The sequence below is a fragment of the Bos indicus x Bos taurus genome, chromosome 4 (assembly GCF_003369695.1).
Source record: "Bos indicus x Bos taurus breed Angus x Brahman F1 hybrid chromosome 4, Bos_hybrid_MaternalHap_v2.0, whole genome shotgun sequence".
Lineage (NCBI taxonomy): Eukaryota > Metazoa > Chordata > Mammalia > Artiodactyla > Bovidae > Bos > Bos indicus x Bos taurus.
The window spans coordinates 20,909,515-20,937,218 of NC_040079.1; the positions used below are offsets into that span (position 1 = coordinate 20,909,515).

The 27,704-nt window shown below is 50.1% G+C and overlaps 2 protein-coding genes across 5 annotated transcripts in view; one reads left to right on the top strand and one right to left on the bottom strand.

The window, feature by feature from the left end:
* The window catches only part of LOC113891174 (solute carrier family 23 member 1-like), an 85,473-nt gene extending 82,181 nt beyond the window's left edge, over nucleotides 1–3,292 (top strand). For all 3 annotated transcript variants that reach the window (XM_027538918.1, XM_027538917.1, XM_027538919.1), the window contains one exon: nucleotides 200–3,292. In XM_027538918.1, the coding sequence (XP_027394719.1) occupies nucleotides 200–441 (242 nt within the window). In that variant the 3' untranslated portion in view covers nucleotides 442–3,292. The remainder of the gene's footprint in view (nucleotides 1–199) is intronic.
* On the bottom strand, nucleotides 2,643–27,704 carry STRA8 (stimulated by retinoic acid 8). Of its 2 annotated transcripts, none has more exons than XM_027538925.1 (9): nucleotides 27,581–27,704; nucleotides 21,625–21,840; nucleotides 17,710–17,785; nucleotides 17,013–17,097; nucleotides 13,072–13,287; nucleotides 12,002–12,278; nucleotides 8,137–8,210; nucleotides 6,025–6,136; nucleotides 2,643–2,877 (listed from the first exon to the last, which is right to left on the bottom strand). In XM_027538925.1, exons 2-9 carry the CDS (start codon nucleotides 21,805–21,807, stop codon nucleotides 2,803–2,805), a joined length of 1,098 nt encoding a protein of 365 aa, XP_027394726.1. In that variant the 5' UTR covers nucleotides 21,808–21,840; nucleotides 27,581–27,704; the 3' UTR covers nucleotides 2,643–2,802. The 2 variants fall into 2 exon arrangements, with proteins under 2 accessions (XP_027394726.1, XP_027394725.1); XM_027538924.1 differs by lacking the exon at nucleotides 27,581–27,704 and adding an exon at nucleotides 25,642–25,722.

Below are 27,704 nucleotides of genomic sequence, written 5' to 3' on the forward strand. Positions count from 1 at the left end.
TGGTCCAACTCTCACATCCATTGAGTTGAGTTGGGTGGAGTTGACTGAGCTGATTCTTGGGGTGGGCTGGGAGGAGGAGAAGGACGAGCTGCCGGCAGGACCAGGGCATTGCGAACTGGCCTCTCCAGAGGCTCCTCCTGCCCAGGTCCGCCAGCTCCCTTGGGGCCCAGTCCTGACCTCACTCGCTGTCTCCTATTAGGAAGTCTGGAGGAGAGAGGTCTTCTGGCATGGAATCAAATCCAGGAGGAGTCTGAGGAGACTACAAAGGCCTTGGAGGTCTACGGCCTCCCCTGGGGGATCGGCACCAGGTTCTGCACATCCTCCTGCGCCCAGTACCTCCCCTTTTGGCCCAGGGAAGGCGAGGTGGGAGTGCGCCAGCTCTCGCTCTGCCCCGGGGACTCAGAAGAGGGGCCCAGGAGCGCCACAGACACCCGGATGTGAGAAGGCTCCTTCTGCACTGCCCCCACCCAGTGTGCTCCTCACCCCACCCACTATGGGAGGTACCCTGTCGACCTGAGCGTCTCTGCACCTCACACGTGGTGGCAGAGTTAGATAAGTGTTAGATAAAGGCCAGGGCAAGCGTGCTGTGACCCCAGTCAGCGAGTCAGCGAGGTCTAGCCTCAAGCTACATCCTTACACCGTGCTCAGCCCTCCAGTCTCCAGGGTAAACCAGGGCAAATCAGGGCAAACAAGGGCAGCCCGGTGTCCTCGCAGAAAGCCTCTAGGCAGTATTTTGATGCGTTGGGAGGCAGAGGCTTTGGGTGGGGTAGGGAACAGAGATGGGGCTGTTAGCTGAAAGGTGACAGTAACATTTCTCTTCCTCTGCAAAGAAGTAGGAGGCCTGCTGACCCCTCCCATCCAGGTTCCTCCCATCCAGATTCCTCCCAATCAGACCCCTCCCCTCCAGGCCCCTGCCACTGGGAAACGCTGAGCTTGTGCTAAGTCATTTCAGTCGTGTCCGACTCTGTGCAACCCTATGGACTGTAGACCGCCAGGCTCCTCTGTCCATGGGACTCTCCAGGCAAGAATACTGGGGTGGGTTGCCATTTCCTCCCCCAGGGGATCTTCGACCCCTGGGATGGAACCCACCTCTCTTACCTCCCCTGCTTTGGCAGGCAGGTTCTTTACCACTAGTGCCACCTGGGAAGCCCCTGTAGACACTGAAGGGCCTGCAAAGCTACAGTCCCTGCATATGCCCAGTGCTAGTCCTTGGAGTCAGACTGCATCACAGGATGGTATGGTGAGGCAGTGAGCACTGGGGGTGCGGGTCAGATGGCACCAGGTTTGGACCCTAAGACTTAACCTGCACTTCAGGTTCTCACAGGGACATGAAACAGCCAAAGCCTTGGAAAGGCCTTCAGTGGAGTGGAGCCACTGTTGTCATGATTTATAAACTGTAAGAGCCAGGTGAACCTGCTGTCTCTGCATCCTCAATGGATTAGTCAGGATTCTCTAGAGAGACAGAGCCAATACGGGGTGTGGACATACATACATATCTGTGCCTATACATATATGTCTACAGATATATATATATATGTACACACACACACATATGGGGAAGGCAGATGGAGAGATTGACTTCACGATTGGGCTCAGGTGATTGTGGAGGCTGACAAGTCTGAAGTCTGCAGGGCAGGCCATGCAGGCTGGAATGAATTGCAGCTGGAATCTGAAGGCAGTCACTGGAAGAATTCCCTCTTCCTGAGGGAGGTTAGGGCTTCTCTGAGAGCTCAGTTGGTAAAGAATCTGCCTGCAATGCAGGAGACCCTGGTTCGATTCCTGGGTTGGGAAGCTCTGCTGGAGAAGGGATAGACTACCCACTCCAGTATCTTGGACTTCCTTTGTGGCTCAGCTGGTAAAGAATCTACCTGCAATATAGATCTGGGAGATCTGGGTTCGATCCCTGGATTGGGATGATCCAAGGTGAAAGGCTCCAGTATTCTGGCCTGGAGAATTCTGGGCCATGGGGTTGCAAGCGTGGTCTGTTCAGTCCTTCAACTTATTCAATGAGGCCCACCCACACTATGGAGGGTAATCTGCTTTACTCAAAGTCTGCTGATTTAAAGGGTAATCTCTTCTAAAAAAAAAAAAAAAACACAAAAACACAACCTAAAACCTTCAGGGAAATATCTATAAAAATGTTTGACCAAGTACCTGGTACCATGGCCTTGCCAAGCTGACATGTAATAATAACCGTCACCCCCGGTACACAGGCCCAAGGGCACTGATGCATTCTGCCCAGCAGCCTCAGCAAAAAGCATTGCGAGCACTGTGGGACCTGACATGGACTCCATTCAGGAGTCTTTATTGTCAGAAGAAGCAGATATAGGTGATTCTGCCTTGGTGTCCTGGAGCACAAGATTGAGGTCAGCATTGCTCCTGGGCTTTTAGAGCTTGTAGGATGTGGGGTGGACACCAGAGATCCCTAGAACCCATCAACACAATGCCCTGAAGCAGGTGTGCTGCAAGTACCCAGTGTCATGGGACAGATCCTGGCCGTCCTGTTCTTGAAAGACTCATGGCCTGGTCCTCGGGTGCATCTGGTACCCCGTGAAGAGGAGTACAGCAGGAGCAGGTGTGTGCCCTGCAGAAGGCCAGCACCTCATTCAAAACAACCCCAAAAGACTGACACACAACCACACTATTCTTAAATACTTTATAACAACCAGAAACTACAACCATCAAAATGCTTTCGGGGCAGCCCACTCCAAAACGCCAAGGCAGGGGCAACTTGGGCTGCCAGAACTCAAAGCCGGAGACCATCAGCCTCCTCCATCCCCTCCTGCTTCCAGCCCTCCCGCATCACAGATCTTCATCGTCAAACGTCTCTGTGCACCTCAACATTATCATCTCATCGTCGACAGGAAGGTCCGGTTCCTGCAAAACACCGGTAGAAGAGGATTCGAGTTTTATTTGAGGGCTCCAGGCATCAGGCGGGGGAGATGGCCCCACCATCTCAGGCATGCCTCCTCCCTCTGCTTCTCCCCCACATCTCTTTAGCGATATCTTCTCCTCCAGCTCCAGCCAGGAAGTTACGAGCAATGAGGGGCAAGGAGTCCATTTCCATTTCACTCGCCTCCGTACTCTACCGTCTCCAGAAGGGCTTCTCCTGGATACAGTAGAACTGGCTTCTCTCCTCTCCTGGGGATTTCTAAGAACCCATGAGCGAGACCGGGGCAATCTTAAAGCTTTATCCAAATGCCCTCAACAGAGGATGATGAATTATACCACGATGCACCCACCCATGGAATACTCTGCAGCTGCTTCCAATAAAAAGAATGGGCTCCTTCTCTGTGGGACACATGATTTCCAAAGAGCGCGGTCCAGAGCAGTGTGTATGGTGGGCTACCATTTGTGTCTGATGTGTGTGTGCTCAGTTGTGTCTGACTCTTTGCGATCCCATGGACTGTAGCCTGCTAGACTTCTCTGTCCCTGGGATTTTCCAGGCAAGAATATTGGAGTGGGTTGCTACTTCCTTCTCCAGGAGATCTTCCCAACCCAGGGGTCAAACCTGGGTCTCCTGCATTGCAGGCAGAGTCTTTACCCCTAGCGCCACCTGGGAATACCATTTGTATTTGATAGATTATATAAGTAGCTGGAGAATACTTCTGGATGACTGAATAAGAAACTGGTCATGACCATTGCCTTTGGGGGAGGGAATGCAATAGGAACAAGGAACACCTGTAGGCCAGAGACTACGTTTTCTTTGTACATCTTTTGGTAACATTTAAACTTTAAACCACATTCATGGGTTAGCTATTTGGGGACCATTTTGAAAAGAAACAGCATTATGTTAATTTAGCAAGTGTTTCTCATTCCCTTAACAATGACACCAGCTACCTGATTCCCCATTACCCCTTCCCCTAAAAGTACATTCCTGGGTTTGTGTTATTCCTGCATATCCCCACCCCAGCAGAAAATCACCCCTGTAGTTCGTTAGCACTGCTCGTTAGGGGTTGATTCCCTTGGGCCTTGGGAAGCACCCCTAATCCAACCAACCATCTCATGGATGTGGGGCCAGATTGGGGGTGATTCTGAGAATGAAGCTCCAGAGAATGGTCCTCATCTGTCCTGCCCTCCTGATAGGGGTGGGCACATCAGAGCCAGAGTATCCAAGAGAGGGAAGAACTGGTCAAAGGAAAATCACCAGACCCCTTGTTTAGGGTGAGAATGATGGCAAAGGTTGAGAAAAGGGGGAGCTGGAATGTGGAGGATGCCCCGAGGCTAAACATCAGGGGAAGGAGCCACACACTGGAGTCTGTCACAGAGTGCCTGAATGTCGTTCCAAACGTTTTGCTTCCTTCAGTCAGTTCAGTTCAGTCGCTCAGTCGTGTCCGACTCTTTGCGACCCCATGAACCACAGCACGCCAGGCCTCCCTGTCCATCACCGGCTCCCGGAGTTCACCCAAACTCATGTCCATTGAGTCAGTGATGCCATCCAACCATCTCTAAGCCCCTGCACACGATGATGAGGGACTCTTCAGCTGCAGATCTGTTAAATCGCTAGGCTGCTAGAGGTGTCTGCTGGGACTGGGTGCTGAAGTGTGTTGAGTAGCATTTCCCCCAGTTCACGCCCACCGGGAGCCTATTTGAAACTGGAGTCTGTGCAGATGTGATTAACTAAGGCTGTAAGCTGAAGTCATCCTGGATTTGGGGTGTGCCCTCGATCCAAACGATAGGTGTCCTTACACGATGAGAGGGACACAGAGATCACAGAAGACGGAGGCAGCGATGCACCTATAAGTGCAGGATCTCTGGCACTGCTGGGAGCACTGGGAGCTGGGAAAAGGCAGGAGAAATTCTCCCCTAGAGCTTTCAGGGGGAGCATGGTGGGTCAACACCGAAACTGGGCCTTCTGGGAGAATAAATTTTTGTTGTTTTAAGCCCCTGAGTTTGTGGTAATTTGTTACATGAGTCCTAGGAAACCAATACAGGCACTGGGATGAATGGGAAAGAGAATGCAGTTGCCCTCTTTACACACCCTGTACCAAGGCCTGAGGCCTCCCACATGAGGACACTCTTGGGCAGCTTGTTCAAGACACAGATTCCCGGGGCCACATCTCACAATACTGAATGGAAATCTTGAGTGCGGGGACGTCAGGAATCTGCATTCCAATGAGCTCCCAAGGTGAGTCAAGTCTGAGCACCTCTGCTTAACATGAGCTCCAGTCCTGCCAGTTCTTTCTCTCCTGCTCTGTGTAAGTAACGAAGTGGGGAAAACAAAGACTGTCCCATCCATCTGCTCTCAAAGCCTTGGTAAAGTGACCTGACTTCACTGTGTCCAGAGAAAGGGACTCAGTGGTCAGGGCTGGCGGCCAAGGGTTGGTGGGGGGTGCAGAGAGCCAACTGCAGGAATCGGCCTTGGCTCCATGTGGTCTCAGCAGAGGGAAGTGAAGGGTAAGCAGGAAAAGGGCCACATTGAAAAGCTGCCCTGATTACTTTTGGACATTTTCATCACTATCACGTACCTTTTAAAATAAACAGCTATATTTTTGCTAAATCAGTGGGAAAATCCATGGCTCTGAATCTGAAAGGGGCTGTCTTCTTGGCAGCTCATGAATAACCCCCTCCCTCCATGGAAACTTCCAGGAATGGACCTTCTAACCAAGACCCCCACAATGCATGTCACGGTGGGCTGCACAGTCAGCTTTTTGGAAGGAGAAATTAATATCCTTCAAAAGCTGACAGCAAATATTACCCCAGCGTCTCAGAAAATGATGAACTAGTTCAGCCTCTCAAAAGGCATCAAGGAATCACCCATGTAGGAATGCCTGCCAAGGGCCAGGCCTCTGAGGTCTGGTCCCTGCCTCAAGGCTCCTAGGCTCAGATGTGCCCTGAAGAGCATCCCTCTGCCTCGTCCCTGACATCCTCCTTCCACAAGGTGCATTAGACTAAAGTCAACTATCCATGGAAGAGCGTCCCCCCGTGGTGTGAACTGGGGGAGCTGCAACCAGTGCTCCCCTCCAGAGCCCACCATCTGAGGGGAGGCGAGCCAAGGCCTGACTGCACCCTGCTCCATCCTACCTGTTTGACCTGAGTGTCAACACAGCAAAAGTCTTTGAAAAAATCGACGATCTGCACGTAGAGATGAAACTTGTCCTCGGGTTTTTTTGAGTTGCAGACAGCCAGCGAGGTACTAACGGCAGAAAAGAGGAAGAAGCAGCAGTTAGAGGTAAAACTAACTTTTAACTTCTGCTTTGTTATTGCTGTTCAGTCACTAAGTCGTATCTGACTCTTTGGGACGCCATGGACTGCAGCACGCCAGGCTTCGCTGTCATTCACCATCTCACGGAGTGTGTTCAAATGCATGTCCATTCATTCGGTGATGCCATCCAACCATCTCATCCTCTGTTGCCCGCTTCTCATCCTGCCCTCAATCTCCACCTCTGCTTGCACCCTCTGAAAATATCTGGATTACAATGAGAACCAGACACTTTGAAGCACGCAGCTGGACCCTCCAGAAGGTTGCTCAGCGCCTTCTGTGGAAGATTTGCACAGCCCCAGTTCCAGCATCATGTCTGTAAGCTGCTGGGGAAGCAAGACTACAGGGAGGCTGGCCCATGGGTCCTAGTTCAGTGTTCTGAGCTGTGGCCTGGGGAACAAGGAGCAAGATTTCCTCTCCACCCAAAGTCAGGCTCTGCTCCCACCCGTGACCTCCCAGGCTCAGGAAGCACAGGGCACGATCGAGGTCAGTCCCTTGACATGCCTCTGATTCAGGAGGTCTAAAGTGAAACGCCAGCCCTGGCACAGACGGCTTCCCTGAAGATTCTTTTCCTGCTGTTTCCTGGGACAAGGGGAGAAGCCCACCAACGGGACTGTAATCAGGCCTGGACAGCTGGTGGTGCTTTGACCTCACTTCCTGCTGGAATGAGGCCTCACAGTCAGCTTGGGAACCCTGGCAGCAACCCCTCTGCCTTTTCTAGGGAAAGAGAAAAAAAGAATTTTTTTTTTTCCCTGATTGGTTGTTTTCTGTTCCACCAGCAGGATGAGGAGTTAACAAAATTATTTGCCAAGTACACTTTGGCCACTTTTCAACCAAATTGTGTTCACAGCCCAATCCCAACAAAGAGATAGCAATGTCTGTCTCCAGATGGTTTCAGGAAAATCAAACTTTATACAGCCGGGAAGAGTCACCACGGAAAATCGCTTTGAGATTTTGGGCATGTCAGGCTGGGCTGGGGGTGGGGGACGGGGTGGCAGTTGAGTTGCAAATGCTGACTTCTAATCTGTCTGCAGGCTGCCAGGGCTCTGGGCTGGAGCCACAAGCCTCAGAAAGAATGGAGATGTTCTTTGGGATCATGAGAACATGAATGTCACCTCATTCCCAAGGCTACATGTTCTTGCTTCATTTAAAAAAAAATATGTTATTTATTTGGCTGTGTGGGTCTTACTAGCAGCACGCAGGATCTAGTTCCCTGACCAGGGATTGATCCTGGGCCCCTGCTATGAGTGTGTGGAGTCTTAACCACTGGTCACCTCTTTTTAACCAGGTATCTGAGGGGGCTGTGCCTTTAGGCTGTAAGACCACAGCTTTTCAAAGTAGCAACGATATTTTAGTCCTAAACTCTCTCTTTCTGAGAAAACACAACTGTTTTTTATGTGTGTGTGTGTGTGTTTAAAAAAACCAAGCTGCTTCTTGTTTTAAAATCTCCCCAGATGCTCTTCTGACTTCAGGGGGTCATCCCTCCTTCTACATCCTTCCCATCAGCACTGTGAAAACAGCTTCTCCCCTTGTGCAGCTCAGAGACTCTGTCACTCACCCCAAGGCTCAGGCGTGGGGCTTGTTTCCATGTTGGCCCAGACTCTCTCTGTCCACCTCTCAAACCAGACTGACTGCTGTAACCCATCCACAGCCACCTCACCCCAGGAGACAGTGCAAACCACCTAGAGTTGACAACTCGCTGATGTATCTCAGCCTGGATCACAATGGGAGAATGGTCTCTGCTGAAGAAGCCCCAGAGAAGATCCTCCCCAGGGCAATGGCACAATCCTAGGACCAGCCTTTTCTGAATCACAGGAAAAAGTGGATTTCCAAGAACTTCCGCTGAATTATGCTCCCCTCTGAGAAGCTGCACGGGAGAGGTTCCCAAACACCCCAACAGGGACACCCACACACAGTCTCATACCCCTCCTCACCTGGGGCTAGATGTGCCTGGAGCTTCACTTTTGTCCAGGAAACTTGCCACATTGAAGGCATCTTCAAAAAGGATCTGAAAGAAACCACAAAACTTCACATGTCAGAAATCCACCACACTCTGAGGTTTGCTCTGGGCTGCCGAGGGATAGAAAGGCTCCCTACCTTTTGTCCCCAAAGGGGTGCATGTTAAAGCTGAGGCCCAAACCCAGGGTCTCTGCTTGGTGACCTTTACAGGGGATGAATATTAAGTTCTTGACCACCCAGAAAAAACTGCCAACCCCAGAGAGTGGCTGAGAGATGGGGAAGCACTGGGGACCATGGTCTCCTCTTTCTAAAGAGGGTGGGAGCTTAGGTGGGAGAGGCAACAGCCAGAGGTGAGCCTCTGTTTACACAGGAAAGGGCTCATCTACACCGCCCGAGGGACAGACTGACCCCAGGATCCACAATCTAGCAGTTTCATTCTAGGGGAACAGAGGTTCAGGGGCTCGGGGGTTAGGTTGCAGAGAGCCCACTCCCAGGGTGGATATGCCACAGTCAACCCGCTCCCTCCCACGTCCCTGCCCCAACCTCACTCCACCTCGGGAGTCCCTTGCAGTCACACCAGTCACTTGGGGTGCTTGTTAAAAACAGATTCTGAGCCATCCCCTCAAAGACTCGGATTCAGTGGGTCTAGAGTAATAGCCAAGTGCCTGCCTTTTAACTAAACTCCACTTGAGAAGCCTGGAGGGTCAACAATAAACTAGAGACCAAAGGGCAGAGATTTGAAAGAAAAAATCTGTGAGAAAGGATGCAATCCTTAGAGCAGGAACTAGGCATCCTGGATAGGTCCTCCCACACACTGGGCTCGTCTGTGAATTGGAAGGACTGGATGAGGCGACAGTAGTTTTCCATGCCTGGGTCCTGATGTCTAGGAAGCCTCCCAGAGAATGGGCCATCCTGGGCTGTGCACTGGATCATAGAAAAAGCTAAAGATTCCAAAAAAGCATCTGCTTCATTGACTACTTCAAAGGTAAAGCCTTTGACTGTGTAGATCACAACAAACTGTGGAAAATTCCTAGAGATGGGAATACCAGACCACCTTATCTGCCTCCTGAGAAACCTGTATGCAGGTCAAGAAGCAACAGTCAGAACTGGACATGGAACAATGGACTGGCTGCAAATTGGGAAAGGAGTACGTCAAGGCTGCATACTGTCACCCTGCTTATTTAACTTATATGCAGAGTACATCATGTGAAATGCCAGGTTGGATGAAGCACAAGCTGGAATCAAGATTTCTAGGAGAAATATCAATAACTTCAGATATGCAGATGACACCACCCTTATGGAAGAAAGGAAAGAGGAATTAAAGAGCCTCTTGATGAAGGAGAAAGAGGAGAGTGAAAAAGCTGGCTTAAAACTCAACATTCAAAAAATGAACATCATGGCGTCTGGTCTCATCACTTCATGGCAAATAGCTGGGGAAACAATGTACACAGTGAGAGACTTTATTTGGGGCTTTCCAAAGCTCCGGTACTTTGGCCACCTCATGCAAAGAGTTGACTCATTGGAAAAAGACTCTGAGGCTGGGAGGGATTGGGGGCAGGAAGAAAAGGGGACAACAGAGGATGAGATGGCTGGATGGCATCACCGACTTGATGGATGTGAGTTTGAGTGAACTCTGGGAGTTGGTGATGGGCAGGTAGGCCTGACGTGCTGCGATTCATGGGGTCCCAAAGAGTCAGACACGACTGAGCGACTGAACTGAACTGAAAATCACTGCAGAGGGTGACTGCAACCATGAAATTAAAAGACACTTGCTCCTTGGAAGAAAACCTATAACAAATCTAGACAACAGAGACATTACTTTGCCAAGAAAGGTCCGTCTAGTCAAAGCTATGGTTTTTCCCATAGGGATGTGCCAGCTGGACAATAAAAAAGACTGCTGAAGAACTGATGCTTTCTAACTGTGGTGCTGGAGAAGACTCTTGAGAGTCCTTTGGACACCTAGGAGATTAAACCAGTCTGTTTTAAAGGAAATCAACCCTGAATATTCATTGGAAGGACTGATGAAGTTGAAGCTCCAATGCTTTGGCCACATGATGCGAAGAGCCAATTCGTTGGAAAAGACCCTGATACTAAGGAAGGATAGAAGGCAGAAGAAGGGGACAACAAAGGATGAGATGGTTGGATGGCGTCACCGACTTAAGGGACATGAGTTTGAACAAACTCCAGGAGATAGCGAAGAACACGGAAGCCTGGCGTGTGCAGTCCAGGGGGTCACAAAGAGTCGGATACAACTGAGTGACTGAACAACAAGGGCTGTTCCCCCAGCATCAGAGGCAAACGGAGGTTCTCTGACTCGAAGACTCCCCAGAGAGACACCGGACATCTCCTCAAAGAAACCACCTGCTGTGGAACGTCTGAAAAGTCAGGGCAAAGCAGGGGCGTGCTGCATGCAAGCTGAATGTCCTGCAAAGCACTAGATTAGGAGCAGAGAAGCAAAGAACTGCCCGCCCCGCTAGAGCACGGAAGGAGAGATGCGGCCCCAAGTGGGAGCAGCAGCCTTCCGCGGCTGTCCTAATTCTGGAATAGCAGCTGAGGAGCCCACTTTGATCTCAGCGCTCAGCGACCGCTAACGCCCACCAGCGCGCCGCTTCGCTCACCATGGCCGGGGTTAACAGCCTGAACTCCAAGCATTTACAGTAAAGGCGTGGGTACCTCCGCTCTATTCCCTAATGCTCTGTGGGGTGGGAGGGAACTGACCCGCTCTCAGGTATTGGTCCTGATTGGTCCAAACGGAATTCTATCTCGGTTATTCATTGGCTCAGTAATCTGACAATCTATACAATTCTGACCAATGAGAGGACAGGAGAGGGAGGGTGGAAATTTCTGGAGATGTTCCTCCTTGATGCTTAAGAAAGAGCCAGAGGCAGTCTTTTCTCTTGCCTGATGTAGAGGATGTATGGATGTGAGAATTGGACTATAAAGAAACCTGAGCACCGAAGAATTGATGCTTTTGAACTGTGGTGTTGGAGAAGACGCCTGAGTGTCCCTTGGACTACAAGGAGATCCAACCAGTCCATCCCAAAGGAAATCAGTCGTGAATATTCATTGGAAGGACTGATGCTGAAGCTTAAACTCCAATACTTTGGCCCCATAATGCGAAGAACTGACTCCTTGGAAAAGATCCTGATGCTGAGAAAGATTGAAGGCAGGACGAGAAGGGGATGACAGAGGATGAGATGGTCGGATGGCATCACCGACCCAATGGGCATGAGTTTGAGTAAACTCCGGGAGTTGGTGATGGACAGGGAGCCTGGCGTGCTGCAGTCCATAGGGTCGCAAAGAGTTGGACACAGCTGAGCAACTGAACTGAACTGAACTGATGCAGAGGAGGAGGAATAATAACTTGATTGCTACCGGCCGCCATTCCACAATTATACCCTGTGCGGGAAATGGGGAGGGCGGGAAAGGTGAGATGCCAGCCTTGAGAGGAGGCAGAGCAGGGAAAAGGAAAGAACCGAATCTACGACCACCTGACTGGGAGACGTAGCGGAAGTCCTCCTGCCGTGCTGGCCCTCCCGGGTGGGCAGAGTACATCACCTCTTGGTTTAATGAGCGAGTACCTGAAGCTGAAAAAATCCGACTGGATACAGCCTTCTAAGCCATCTCTTCTATAATCCCCATGGAAAGACCAGGAAGGTAACAGGAGAAAAATAAATGTTCTGTGGTTGTGCATATATGTCGGGAAAATCAGAAACGTACCACGCCAGCATCCAGACAGCACCTCCAGCTGTGGGAACCCTGCTAACTTCCCCGGGCGTCTCCAGGCACAGGTGATGGAGTCATTCCTATCCACCCTTTCTCACCCGTGGGTCGGCTCACCTCCTCAGGGGTGGAGATCAGCGAGCAGCTGGCCCCCTGGCTGTCAACCCCGCTGTCCTTCACGCTGCCCTCGGGGCAGGCCGGCTCTGGACAGGACCCCACGAGGCCCTTCTGTGTCCGCTCCAAGGCCTGCAAGATGAAGGTCTTCCTCTCCTCCGAGAAGGTCTGCCACAGATGGGAGATGGCCGCGGACACGATGGGGAGTGTCACCTCATTGGAGGAGATGAACTCGTTCCTGATCAGAAAGTCCATCGTCCTCTTGTAAAAGTTGAGGTATCTGCAACCAAAAGGGCAGTGACCCCCAGACTTGAACCAGCAGTCCAAGGTCCCCCGACTCGGGGCGGCTCCTTGGGATCCCGTGGTGGGGAGTGGGGCGGTGAAGAGCACAGGCCTTGCCCCGGGCTGTGGTTCACCAGGGACTCAGCCTCACTAGTCTCTGCCAGCCCTGACCCTAGCAGTGCAGAGCCAGCTTGGGGGCCACAGGCGACTTCGTTTTGTGTTTTGGGGTCCCTTCCTAAGTCCTCCCAGCGCCCTCTGTGAAGCTCACTGCCCGACAGAAGAGAGGATGAGAGGCAGGGCAGGCTGACTCTCTCACCAGGGAAACATGGCTTCAAATTTAGAGCCCAGGAATATGCAGACATGATATGAGCTCGCTTAAATTTGGAAGCTGTGGAGTAAGCCTCTTTCTGTTGGGCCAACTCCTCCAAGCCCACATACAAGGATGTGTTCAGCCTTGAGTTTGCGGAGGAGCAGTGAATAGCAGGTGGAATCTGGGTTAGCCATTCACTGCTTCCCTTGCTCCAAGACCAGTAATGCTGCGGGGGTGGGGAGGCACTTTAGCCCTCAAATCCCAGCAGACCCCCACAGTGTCACCCCAGATAAAGTCAGTCTAAGGAAATACAGTGCATGTGCTGTGCAAATGTGGTTTCAAGACTTTCTCTAGCCCCTCTGCCAACCCCATCCCCAAGCCCTTCCTGTGTGGAAATCTGGAGGGCCCGTGACTCAGGGCCTGCAGGCTGCTCCCACTGGAGCACTTGTCCCCTTCCCCATGGGCACCAGGCCTTTCACACCGTTCAAATTCCAACAGGTCTGGCAGCAGAGTGACGGAGGAGCGTGAGAGCTCCACTTTTTTCTCCTGTTCCTCCTCCACCTCCTCATCCTCTTCCTCCTCTTCTTGGTCTTCCTCCTCCTCCTCCTCTTCTTCTTCCTCCTCAACATCCTTCCCGGCTGCCTCGATGGAGCACCAAGTGTCTGAGCCTTTCCAATGAACTTTATTTGACACCAGACTGGGGAGGAAATAGAAACAAGACATTTACAGACTAATTTCCCTCATGAACATCAAGACTAAACATTTTAACACAGTTTTAGCATATTTTATATATGGCAATGGCACCCCACTCCAGCACTTTTGCCTGGAAAATCCCGTGGACGGAGGAGCCTGGTGGGCTGCAGTCCATGGGGTCGCTAGAGTTGGACACGACTGAGCGACTTCACTTTCACTTTTCACTTTCATGCATTGGAGAAGGAAATGGCAACCCACTCCAGTATTCTTGCCTGGAGAATCCCAGGGACAGAGGACCCTAGTGGGCTGCCATCTATGGGGTCGCACAGAGTCGGACACGACTAAAGTGACGCAGCAGCAGCATATATATTATATCTGTGCATAAGTGGGCTTCCCCATTGGCTCAGTGGTAAAGAATCCGCCTGCCAATGCAGGGGACACAAGACACACAGGTTTGATCCCTGGGTCAGGAAGACCCCCTGGAGTAGGAAATGGCAACCCGCTCCAATACTTTTGCCTGGAAAATCCCATGGACAATGGAGCCTGGTGAGCTACAGTCCATGGGGTCGCAAAGAGTTGGACCTGAGCAGGCAGGCAACATGGTCCTCTTACCCTACCTACTCTACCCTGCTGCTGCTGCTGCTGCTAAGTCACTTCAGTCGTGTCTGACTCTGTGTGACCCCATAGACGGCAGCCCACCAGGCTCCCCCGTCCCTGGGATTCTCCAGGCAAGAACACTGGAGTGGGCTGCCATTTCCTTCGCCAATTCATGAAAAGTGAAAAGTGAAAGGGAAGTTGCTCAGTCGTGTCCGACTCTTCGCGACCCCATGGACTGTAGCCCACCAGGCTCCTCCGTCCATGGGATTTGCCAGGCAAGAGTACTGGAGTGGGGTGCCATCACCTTACATATGTATAAATACATTATGACCCAGTGAGGTTTATCCTAGGAATATGAGATGGCTTATTCAAGCTTTGAAAACCAATCGGTGTAGCTTACCATATCAACAGACTAAAGGAAAAATATTAATTTCAATATGTGCAGAAAAGCACTTGGCAAAATTCAACATTCATTCATGGCTTTTAAAAACTCTCAGCAAACTAGGAATAGAAGGGAATTTCTTCAACCTGATAAAGAGCATCTATAAAAAGCCTATAGCTAACAGCATACTTAATAGTAAAAGATTGTTTATCTGCCAAGATCAGGAACAAGAGAAAGATGTCCTCTCTTACCACTTCTATTCAAAATTATGCTGGAGATTATAGCCCATCCTATAAGGTGAACTAAAGAAATGAAAGGTGTACAGACTGGATAGGAGGAAATAGAACTGTGTTTGCCGACAATGTGATTATCTATGCAGAAAATCCCCAAGAAACTAAAAATGTGTGGCCAGAACTAAGAAGGAAGCAAGGTTTCAGAATACAAAGTCGATATACAAAACCCAATAGTATTTCTGTATACTAGCAATGAATAACTGGAAATTGAAATTTTAAAAATTAGCATTTACAGTAGCACCCAAAATCATGGTTAAATATTTGGGTTTAAACTAAAAGCTCCACCTAGAAAAGAAAGCAATGAATAAATTGGACTTTGAAGTTTTTAATTCTGCTCTTCAGAAGACAGTTTTAAGAGAATGAAACAATATGACACAATTTGGAAAACCAGGACTTATACCCAGAATCTCTTCATACTGATAGGAATAATCCCCAAGGTATCAGATTGAGTTAAAAAGCAAGTGCACCAGAAGGAAACAGGAGGGGTCTCAGTCTCTCGCTCTCTCTCTTTTTGTTTAATTTCAGAGTGGAAGAAGTCTTTCTGCTATTTACCTGACATCAGGTGCCATTGTAGATAGACAGATTAGACTTCATTTTTGCATGGACAAAACAAAAAACAGAAATGCTGGAATAGTAAAACAACCAACCAAGGTATGATTGTTTGTAATCTATATACTAGAAGGAGAGCTGATTTCTCATGATACGTAAAGTGCTTCTACCACTAAACAAGAAAAAGACCAGCAACCGAACAGGAAAATGGGCAAAAAATAGGTTAAAAAAAAAAAGCTTCCAGGAAGGGAAATACAAATGACCCTGAACAAAGGCACTTAAGCATATTCATAATTTAATTAATTAATTAAAAATATAATAATTATAAAATGCAATTAATCTAGTCCTCTACTGGTAGCACAGTTTTAATTATTGCAGTTTTATAATAATTCTAGCGAAAAATCTTCCCTAATTAATATGATTCTGAAAGAAATTTAGCCATCCACATGCGGGTGATACGAGTATTAATAAGATTTTAGTATGTCATAGTGTTCATATGTTAAATCAGGAGGGAGAGCATGGCTTACGTAATAAATGGGGTGTGGAGTCAATAGCTAACATCTGCCTCACTGAGATCAACTCCCAGGCTGATTTCTAGGTGGGGCCAGTCTGATTTGTAAAACATGGCCACAAATACCCTGCCATGTATACTCAACACACACATGCGCATGCTCGCGCACACACACACACACCACTTGCCTTTTCCCCTCCACATGACGAAACTATGGATTATGATTATAGGTGATTACATCCTTCTTAATACTTTTCTGTATTCCCACAGTGTCTACAATGTGAATTTAATTAAATCATTTCTCTCCTGATTATTTCCTTTAGGATATATATATATATATAGTACACACTCGCTGTTTAAAAAAACTGGAAATACAGAAAAACACAGAGAAGACAATATAAGAAATCAGTAACCCCGCCCCAAACGAGGGGGACATCATCACTTGGCCTCCGCGGGTTGTCGGGAGATTCTGATCACAAGCCGTGTGCAGTCCCCTTTTCAGAGTGAGTAAAATTGTTTGCACACATACTCCGGCGCCTCCTCGGAGGCCGGTCTGAGCGCACACCATGCTGGGAACGCCCTGGCGCCACCAGAGGTGACGAGGGCCCGGCCACTGTGCCCAGAGTCCAGGCCGCGCTTGGAGCAGCTGCGCAGGGTAAGGTGGTGCGGGGCCTGGGCCACCCTTTGAGAGCACAGCAGAGACGGAGGCTACACAGTGCATGTCAAAAGGTGTGAGCATTAAATGTCCCACGTGAGATCACAGAAGTGTGGGAGAGACGTTGCTCAGGCAGCCTCTCTTGTCTGAGTGTGCTGTTACAAACGAGGTTCCCCTTTCAGCACCCCTTCCCCTTGCAGCACCCGCATCTACTACTTTTTCCTTTCTTCTCTGACATCCTTTTTAGCTTTTCTTAGGTTCCTGTGAAGCTAGAAAGTAGGCAGAGATTTAGATTTCCCTTATCTTCTTATGTATCCTTTAGTAAAACCATTAGGTAAGTTTTTCTTTTAAGCTATAGTACTATATGAATACTGTGATCTCATTTCTCTAGAAAATAATGTGCAAATAAAAAAAATGAGGATATTCTTTATGATTAACATTGATTTTCTTTGGGTGGTGAGATAAATACTTTCATGTTCTTTTTCGGGTACTTCTGTTCTTTTTGACATTTTCTGTTAATAAGTAGCATTATTTTTATATTCAGGAAAAATCCAATACATGTGATTAGGATAAAACAGAGAAGAGAACTCTCCAGCACAAAGCTGTTCTAAATAGATTAAGCAGTGCCTCTCACTCTGTTCTGCATTCTGGAGGGGAGGGTGGGCTGCCGAGCCACAGCAGAACTTTCTGCTGTGGTAGAAGAGCGGCACGTCCTCAGTTTCCTGGTGCTTGGGGGTCTTACCTGGGGTTTCTGGAGTACATGCTGGCATATTTTTTCTTGGCCTCCTCTAAGCTGTTTGCATTCCCATCCTCCAGGTTGAAATATCCTATCAAGGAGTTGAAGGCAAGGGTCACACGTGATAAAGTTGGGACTTGGTCCAGTCTCTCCTGCCTTTCTGGACTGTATGGACCATGGGTGGTCACTGAGCCCACCTAGGTTCAGTGTTAGGGGTCAAGAGCCCAGTTTCACCTCTCTTTTTAGATGGGAGGGGACAGGGACAGGGGAAGAGCTTCTTGATCTGGCCCTTCTCAGTCAAGGCATGGAGAGCACCCCTTTGAGAATTCAGCTTCCACTGACTCATGAAACCCCAATGTCCAGCCTGAGGGCCAAAGAAGGGAGACAGCTTCTGCCCTTTGCTTTCGAGTTGGACAGCCCCGGTCCACTTCTCTGGCCTCTCAAGAGGAGGTCAAGCACCTGGGAAGAACTCCTCTTGCTCACACAGCCTGCTGACATTTGTCCGTCCTGCCAGACCCTAAGCTCGCTGAGGACAGGGGCATGGATCTCATCGTACCCCTGGCCCAAGCACAGTGCCTGGCACACAGTAGGCTCTCAGTAAATACATGTTCACTTGGCTTACCCCAATCTCTCTGTTTTCAACAGAAAAAACCAACAAGCCCTACCTTGGGAGGCAGAGGGGTGGCAGGTATGGATTGCTTACCTTTCAGCTTCAGCAGATTATCCAAAGTTTGTTCCAGTTCCTGAATATGATTCTTCGCCTTATTCAAAACTTGCCACTGAGGACAGAGACAGACAGTGCGGAGAAGCCAGCCTCCCCCCCACAGAGTTGGTTTTGTGGACACGGAAGCCCCTTTCCTGGCCTAGAGCTACCCCACCTCGGGTGCGAAGTCTCAGTCTTTGACATCGTCGACAGAAAGGGTAGGAGTTAGTTCCGAGCCACAGAAGGCACATCATTTACTTTGTATTCTGGGAATGATTCTCACAGAAATACCAAAGCATTTGGAAACCATTAAGCTGTGTTCAGCAGACAGTTAGGGCTGCAAAGGACTATAGACGCGCTGTGAAGTTGGGATGGACAATGTCTGCAGAGGCAGCACAGAGCCCCCTCCTCCCCCCATTAACTTCTGATCACTTCGCACAGTGTGCTACAGGCGGGTTAACAGTAAATGTACTAGTTTAGTACTAGTAAATGTACTGCTGCTGCTGCTGCTAAGTCACTTCAGTCGTGTCCGATTCTGTGCGACCCCATAGACGGCAGCCCACCAGGCTCCCCTGTCCCTGGAATTCTCCAGGCAAGAACACTGGAGTGGGTTGCCATTTCCTTCTCCAATGCATGAAAGTGAAAAGTGAAAGTGAAGTCGCTCAGTCGTGTCCGACTCTAGCGACCCCATGGACTGCAGCCTACCAGGCTCCTCTGGCCATGGGATTGTCCAGGCAAGAGTACTGGAGTGGGGTGCCATTGCCTTCTCCCAGTAAATGTACTAGTTAGTAAAAATACAAAAATGTATTTTTGTTTGCCAAATGCATACATTCTAGTTGACCTAAAGTATCAAGTGCTCTGTCAACTTGAACTATGAATTTACTGTCCTGCAAAAATAGAAGCACAAGCATTTCCTTGCTCCCTCCTTCCCTTTCTTCACCACTGGATATAACATTATTCAAGTCAAAATGGTAACTGCAAGATTATGCAACAATGAGAAACGCTGAATATTGTGTATTATGCAGACCGCCCAGTGCCTGTGAGGAGTCCCAGACCTTCCTCAGGCACGCACAAGGGCAAAGACCTGCATGCCCAGCCCGGGGTCACAGAGTAAACAAAACTGCCCTGCTTTAAGGCCGCTGACATTCTAATAGGGAAGGTGAGCGTGGAGACAACCACTCATCACACAGAACACACAACAGCTCCTCTTAACAGGAAAATTCGGTAAGCACCGCAGAGGACTGTGGGAGCACCCTGCAGGGGAGGTGGAGGGACCCACCCTCCTGGAGGCCCAACTGAGCCCCACTGGTGCGTGAAAAGGAGACTGGAGGGCAACTAAAGGTACCCCACTCTGCAGACCCATGGGACGGCGACAGGAGACCCAGCAGATCATGGGGATCTCGGACTGCTCCTTTAGAGCAGGGCCCCTGCCGTCCTACACCATCTGCTGGCCCCTGTCCCGGGCTCAGAATTATACTGTTGGGTCAGCAAGGACTCTGTCCACTCTCAGGATACCTGGGGCCAACAGGCTGCCCAAACCCCAGGCTTGGGAGGCGAGGACTTTCCATCCCTCTGGTCTAGGACGGTCACCTGTGTCCGCGCAGCACGGCCACCCCATGCCCTCCTTGCAGTCTGACTGCGTCACCTGGGCCAGAACAGAGCCACATAGGCCAGGTGCCGTTCACTGCAACTCTGTTTCTACAACATTTTTGGCAGGCTGATTTTCTTAGGACCTTTGTCTGAGTTGAATTATGTCCCCCTAAAAAAAGATGTGTTGACGTTCTAACCCCAAGTCTGTGAGCGTGACCTTATTTGGAAGCAGGGCCTTTCTCGAGGTAATCAAGTCAACGTGTGGTCATGAGGGTGGGCTCTAACACAGTATGACCAGTGTCCTTATAAAAAGGGGAAATTCAGACACAGAGACAGATACACACAGTGACTGGAGTGACGCCTCTGTAAGCCAGGGAACGCCAAGGATTGCCAGCAAATGGCAGAAGCCAGAAGAGGCAGGAAGTGTTCTCCCCTAGGGCAGTCAGAGCGAGCCCGGCACCTGGATTTTCAACCTCTAGAGGCTAGACCTTGAGACATTTCTGTTGTTCTAAGCCACCTCGTGTATGGTATTTTGTTTTGGCAGCCACAGAAAACTAGTACGACCTTGCTGCCACACATGTGTGCATCTCACTCTAGGAAGGCAAATCCTTTCTGCATGGACACTACAAACGCAAAATTCAGTGTTCTGCCTCCAGGAGGAGCGCAAAGGAAGGACAGGACAGAAGATATTTGATTTCCAGGCTGCCCCCTGGCTGTGCCATCCCAGGCAAATAGTCTAACTTTCTGGAGCCTCAGTTTGTTCCTCTGCAGAGTGAGGGTGACATGAACAGAGCTGGGAGGAATAAATGAGGTGATGCACGGGGAAACGATACTAGCATTCTAAACCACCTAGGACCGTGCTATGCTTTTCATGCTCTTTCTTGTTAAACTCCACGGCAGGCCTCAGGAAGCCGTGACTGGTGTCCCTGTTTAACTGGTGTGTTAACTGAAGCCTAGCCAGGAACCTACCTCACGTGGACTGACGCCACTTAACAGGCAGGCTCTCCACCACCACATCGTGAGGTATAAATTTTCAGGGGTGCAGAGGGTTTTCCTCTAGATTTACTTGCACTCCTTACTGCCAGCCCCCAGTACCTGTTTTTTCCTTCAGTCATGCTGCCTGTCTGCACACTTCGTCACTGGCCAGGGGCCTTGGGGTTGTTGTGCACCCCTGGACGCATGTCACCCAGGGGACACGGAGCAGAGTTGTTCTGGACAGGCTCTTTGCTGAGAGGCCCAGATATGGGCCTCTGAGGTCAGGCTAGTGCGCAGTGAGTAGGTAAGGCACGGCTCTCAGGCTTTAGCCACATGCAGCAGCAGACAGAGTGCTGTGAGGCATCCACAGCTGGATGTCGGGCAGAGGAGCAGCCCTCCCCCACCCCTCACCCCCTACACCCTTCTAGAGGAGCAGGTGGGAGCTCTGTTGAGATTCTTCCTGCCCCCCTTGGATCCGGGCACAAGGGCACTTGGGGCACCTTCCTCTGTTTTCCACAGAGGCTCTGGCCCTGTGCCCACCGGTGGTGGGGGGCAGTGCTCTTCTGTTCACCTGCTCTGGAAACAGCACCAGCCCAGACGGAAACCCACAGTTGCAGGGCAATGGGCTGGTCCAGAGAGATGGACGGTGGAAAGAGGGCCTGGCCTGGATCCCCAAACCTGGCCTCTCCCTGGCAGCTGGCAGGTCCTGTCTGAATTCCAGTTCCCTCCGTTAAAGAGGGTGAGGGGCCTTGAGGCTAGCGCAACCTCCCCCACGTTGGAGACCTCCTGATTGCTCCCTCTGGTGATACCAACTCCATCCTTCCATCACCACCCTAACCCACGAGAACCTTCTGTGCTCCGCCAGAGACACCAATCAGCAGTACAGTAGCCCAGGAAGGAGAAAGACAGAATTAAGATCAGGAAAAGACAAATGCTTACCGGGAGAGTCCTGCCACCTAGGGAAAGACCTGGTGAGTGCATGAAACCTGAGGGACTCACATCCGCCTGTAGTGGGGGGTGTGCTTTGGGGTAGAGGGAGTTGTGTGTATTGCAGTGGGAATGCAGGGTCTGGGCAGTGGCTGAAGGCTCACCACGGCCCACAAGAGGGACGGGCATTGGTATGGCCGGCTCACCTGGCCTCTCAGTGGGTCATTTCCCTCCTGAGGCCAGGCTTGTCCGCAGCGGGTAGGAAGGGCCCAGAGCAGACAGAGCCCCGTGAGGTGTCCACTGCGGGCTGCTGACCCACCCGAGCTGCAGGCCTCAAGGGTGGAGCTCCAGGCCAGTCCCCATCCTGGCTCCACAGTCTTCCCAGGTGTGGGAGCTTTTCCTCCCTACCCTCGGTCCCCGTACCTTTGAGGCTGTGAGATCAGAGTGGGAGTAAACAGCCTTCCTGAGGTTGCCGAAGAGCCCTGACAGGGTGGCTCGGTGGCGGGCCTGGGACAGGCGTCTGCGGGCCACCCGCTGCTCCAGCTCCTGGAGGACCCGGGGCATCATTCTTCTGCCGGCGTTGCCGCCTTTTCTTGCAGTCTCCATGAGAAGCTGCAAGGTGCTAGGCTTGGCTTGGCCCTAAATAGTAAAGGTAAAATATTAAAGAGAAAGGAAGGTAGATTGAAGCCAAAAGGGGAACAATTCCCAAGTAAAAGTTCCCAAACCAATGAGTATAATCGACAACAGATACACAATCAACCATAGGTGATACAAAACCTGTTATCGAAGCTCGACTCCCGAAAACCCAAGGTGCTCATACCTGACTGACAAAGAGCACTGCTGCTTTACAGCAGGAAGTCTCCAGGACCTTGCAGGTTCTCACTAGATACTTGTTAATTGACCACGGTGCCAAGGAGGCCAAGGAGGGCAGGCCACACCCTGAGGTGTCATTCTTTACAGTCTGTGAGGTGGGGCAGGTGTCTCCCAGCCCTGTGAAGTCTTTCCTACCCTGAGAAGGCACCCCTCTTTGGGCTGGGAGGACAGCCACAGAATCAGAGGCCCATCCAGCCTGAGGGCTAGTTTACATTAGAGGCCACCTTTTATAGTCTCCAATTTCCAGACACGGACAAATCTTTAATAGGAAGCAAAGTGAAACAGTGAAGTGAACAGGAAGCCCAGAGAAAAACAAGTGTTTCCCAGGTGGTAGTAGTGGTGAAGAATCTGCCTGCGATGTGGGAGACCTGGATTTGAACCCTGTGTCAGGAAGATCCCCCAGAGGAGGAAATGGCAACCCACGCCAATATTCTTGCCTGGAGAATCCCATGAACAGAGGAGCCTGGTGGGCTAGAGTCCATAGCGACGCAGAGTCAGACACGACTGAGGGACTAAGGACAGCACACAGTACAGGGAAAAACAAGAACCTTTTGAACTTAAGAATATGAGTCTTCTTTACCTGTTTAAATTAAAAAGAAATGCATGTGCCTGGATACCAGGGCATTTAGGTTGACATTTAGGCTGAGGTAAAAACACCAAGGTCCTCCCAGGATCTCAAATTCTCTAAATAAGTCTAGGAATATGAATGCCAAAGGCCTCTGGGCTTGTGGGGAGTCTAGAGCTCTCCTGTGCCAATGCTGATAGTTTGACTTTCCTCTCAGGTTTCTTACCCAAACACATTCCTCTGGAAAGATCTGCCCGGCTGTGGAGAAGTTTGCCGCACCGGATGAGGGTGCAGTCCTCCGCCTCTCCTATAGGGGGCAGACGCTCCCACGAGTTGCTGCCTCCAGAGGCTGCCTCCACTGCCTGTCTCCCTTTTCTTTCCTCCTACTTAGAATGCCATCCCCCTCCCCCACCACCCCCCCCACGCCGCGACCTCCCACCCCTGGTTTATACCTGTCTAGAGTCAGCTTGTCCTTCAGTTCTCAATTTAAGCCCCAATTTCTCTGAGAATCTTTTCAGACCCAGGTCACACTGGCTTCTCATTTGAATCTTGTTTTGTCAGCAAATCAGTAAGATCCTTTGTCAGGATCCATGTATTCAGCATCTTAAGTGTCTCTCCGAGAGTGCATCAGAATAGATATAAGACAGGATAGCGGGTGGCAGAGGATGAGAGGGTTAGATAGCATTCTGACTCAATGCACATGAATTTGAGCAAACTCTGGGAGATAGTGAAGGACTGGGAAGCCTGGAGTGCTGTAGTCTATGGGGTCACAAGGAGTTGGACACAACTTAGCGACTGAACAACAACAAGGACAGCATTAAGAGAAAACCTTGGGGGCAGGGAGTAATAGTGCGTTGGACACTGACCCCAAAGTTCTCTCTGGATCCTAAGCATTTGCAGTCTCATGAATTCAGTTCTTGACAAGATTCACAGTGAGAAGCACATAGTTGAGAAACTTCAAAAACAATCTTTGAAGGTGATGCTGGCCAGCTCCATGTCAGACAGGTAGGGAAGGATTATACAGGGGCAAGAACCTGGATACCTTATTCTGACTCAGGAAACAGGGCATGTTTGGAGGGTGAGTGTGAATGTCTGGGCATCTGATACACATGAGAATTGGGGAACTCATTACAGGGACAGTAGGTGAAAGGAAGCTAGTCATATGAATCCACAGTGGGTAGGATGATGGAAGGTTGCTCCTAGAGATGGTACCCGGCCAATGAGACGAACCAGTGTGGGAAAAGCAGATGGATTATGGATTGGCACAAGACTAGAGCTCTAACTTTATGTTAACCAGCAATGTGACTATTCTATGAGCCAGGAAACCTGAAATCTTAATTTCTTTATCTGGATAAAGAAGGTGAAAAAGTCTTTAACTAGATTATAGTTTTAAGCTGTTCACCTTTAAGGTCACTGTCACAAGTCTGTGATCATTTGGAGCAAGGGCAAGCAACACAAGCTGCTCATTCTCCAGCAGAAGTGGAGTTAGAGCACACGGCAGCATGGGCAGCTGATGTGAAGGAATTCTGAGGACTGTGGCTCCTCAAACAAATGTTTACCAGGTACTTTGTGCACAGCCCATCCATTCTGCAGGAAACTAGGGCCAAAAATAGTATCAGGCATTTCAGAATGACCATAACTCTGAAATCTTTTCCTTTTAAAAAACTTTTTACTGTGCCTTCAGTCCTGTTCATTAGATCAGCCTGCTACCCATAACCTTCAGTCTCACAAAGTTAGAGGACAGCTTCATTGATGCATTCTTCTAAAAAGACATTTTGTGGAGGTTTGTATTCTCATGCCACAATTTTTTTTTATCATTATCACCTCTCCTATATAAAGCATACATTCACTATCAAAGACTTTCCTACTGAAACACCACTTAATACCCACCTAGAGTTAAACTTAAAAAAAAAAAAAAAAAAACTCCCTAGGCTAAACTTAAAAAAAAAACTATGACTTCACCCTTTCCAAGTTTCGAAGTAACTTTCAATCATTTTAAATTATCAATCCCTAAAACATTTAAGTGTGAGCCAGTTGCATTAGAGCTTCCCAGGTGGCACTAGCAGTAAAGAACCCCCCTGTCAATGCAGGAGATATCGGTTTGATCCCTGAGTGGGGAAGATGCCCTGGCGGCGGGCAGCCTGTCAGGCTACAGTCCATAGGATCGCAAAGTCGGACAGGACTGAAGTGATTTCTCACACACACACACACACACACGGCGGCGGGCAGCCTGTCAGGCTACAGTCCATAGGATCGCAAAGTCGGACAGGACTGAAGAGATTTCTCACACACACACACACACACACACACACGGCGGCGGGCAGCCTGTCAGGCTACAGTCCATAGGATCGCAAAGTCGGACAGGACTGAAGAGATTTCTCACACACACACACACACACACACACACACACACACACACGGCGGCGGGCAGCCTGTCAGGCTACAGTCCATAGGATCGCAAAGTCGGACAGGACTGAAGAGATTTCTCACACACACACACACACACACGGCGGCGGGCAGCCTGTCAGGCTACAGTCCATAGGATCGCAAAGTCGGACAGGACTGAAGAGATTTCTCACACACACACACACACACACGGCGGCGGGCAGCCTGTCAGGCTACAGTCCATAGGATCGCAAAGTCGGACAGGACTGAAGAGATTTCTCACACACACACACACACACACACAGTCTCATTAGCAAACCCTAAGCAAATGCATACAAGACACTGGATGTTTTGCAACCCACCAGTAGCTTCCTTTGGTACCCTATGCTTATAAGATCGTGTTAAAAAAAAAAAAAAAAAAAAACCCTCAGAATCATTCTCAGAAATCTGTTGGGTGTCAGGATGACATATACAAATGTACAAAAGTTTGGACCCAGACCTAAATGGCCACCTGTTTGGACCCACAAGTTTCAATCAGTAGCATGTATTACATAAACCACCCACAAGGCCAGTGCACTATTCTGGAGGTGAATGCGTGGCGTTTAGTCCACTCTCACCCTCGCAGGGAGATGAACACCTGGGCACACGGGCCGCGGGAAGCCATGCCAGTGGTGGCAGCGGGTCACCAGCCTCACATGCCAAACACAGTGTCTTCCCACTGGGCCCGACTTCAGCACAGGCGCGCGGACCAATCGCAGTGTGTCCCTGGGCCCACAGCCAATGAGGATGCGCGGTGGTGGACCAATGAGGTGCAGGCAGTGGAAGAAACAGTGTAACATATTGTCCGAAGGTGACACAAGGCGGCGGGGAGGGGGGCGGGGTGGGTTGACCTTTTCACCTCGCCGCCGACTCTTTTCCAAGAGAGGTCGAAGTGGGGCAGGGAGCGGATCCCTGTGTCACCACACGGGCTGTATGTACCCACCGAGGACTAAACGGATGTCCTTCGACTGGGTCCGCTGGCCTGACCTACAGCCCCAGTATCCTCATCTCTCAAACGGGGCTCTGACACCAGCCTGAACAGGGTTTCCCTGAGGCTTAGAGAGGACGTTGTCAGTACAGGGTCCAGAGCACAGGTTCCCTGTCTCGGGGGAAAGATGAGAGCAGGCAGATGTAAGGAAATAGACAGATACAAAGCGGGGGTTGTGTGTGTGTGTGGCGGGGGGGGGGGGGGTGGAGACCGGGGGATTGATGTTTTAAACTAGGGAAGAAGAAAAAGGGGTGGGCTGTGAGAGAGGTTGCACATAAGCGGCCTTTGAAGGTGGGATCAAAATAGCAAGAAGAAAAGAGAAACGGTGCTTATTTTCTGAGACGAGAGGAAACAGGTATTCTTCCAGCTTAGGCAAAAAAATAAATAAATAAAATTCATTTTTCCCCCAAATAGAGATTCGTGTGTCTAGGTGTCTTTCTACTTGAATTCCTGCTCCCCTGAATGTTTCGGGGATGGTCTGCTCCCACTCCTTCAGTTTGAGGCTAGAAGGTCCCAGCAGCCAGGCGCCCCTTGCTGCTCTTGGAACAAGCTGCTTCACCACGGGGAGGGGTGAACCTGAGGTCGAAAGGCCTCCTTCAGGGGAACTAGAGGCACTTGGATTTGGATTCTGACTGGGGATTTACCTCACAGTGAACGTGAGGACCATGAGATCTACCTAACACAGACAGACAGGGTACCTGGCCCCTCTGTGGATGCTCTTGAAATTCAGCTTCAGAGTTTGGTGGAACACTAAATTAAACCGTGTGTTATGTAGAAAGAAACTGTCACATGGAAGGCACCCAGGAAGAGCAAATTCTCCTCCTCCTTTTCAAGATAAATATTAAATATTCGTTTTAAAACAAAATTCTCCCTAGCCTGAGGCTCTGTCCCTTCTGGCTGTCCAGGACCCTGTGACCTAGGGTCATGGAGGATCCCTGAGGAACTGCTTTTCTCCCCTGCCCCCTCCTTTGTTTTTCCTCCCTGCCCCTACTCCTCGCCTCCCAACACCAGTCTCAGAGTTGTTGAGACCCCTGTGCGACTGAGGGCATTCAAGAGCCTGTACAGTACTCTTGCCTGGAAAATCCCATGGACGGAGGAGCCTGGTAGGCTACAGTCCATGGGGTCGTGAAGAGTCAGACACAACTGAGCGACTTCACTTTCATTTTTCACTTTCATTTTTCACTTTCATGCATTGGAGAAGGAAATGGCAACCCACTCCAGTGTTCTTGCCTGGAGAATCCCAGGGACGGGGGAGCGTGGTGGCTGCCGTCTATGGGGTCACATAGAGTTGGACACGACTGAAGCAACTTAGCAGCAGCAGCAGCACACCTCTGTCTTGGAGAGCTTTATCTTTGCACTAAGAGGGCACACAGAGGTCCAGAAACCGACCTGCCCAGCCCTTTGTCTAGTCATCCCCTCTCCACCACTACCACACATGTCTGGCTCCCTGGATGTGGCCATTGAGGAGCAGGTCTGCACCCAGAAAAAATGCAGTCCTGGGGTGGGACGTTGCTGAGAGGGTTCCTTACCTGTCACAGACATATTTCTTTCTTGAAAATGAAGACCTCTGGCCCACCTCAGTCAGCCTTCCTCACTGCCATGAGGCAGAAGGCTCTGCTCACGAACTCTGGGACCTCTAGGTGGCCTTCTCAC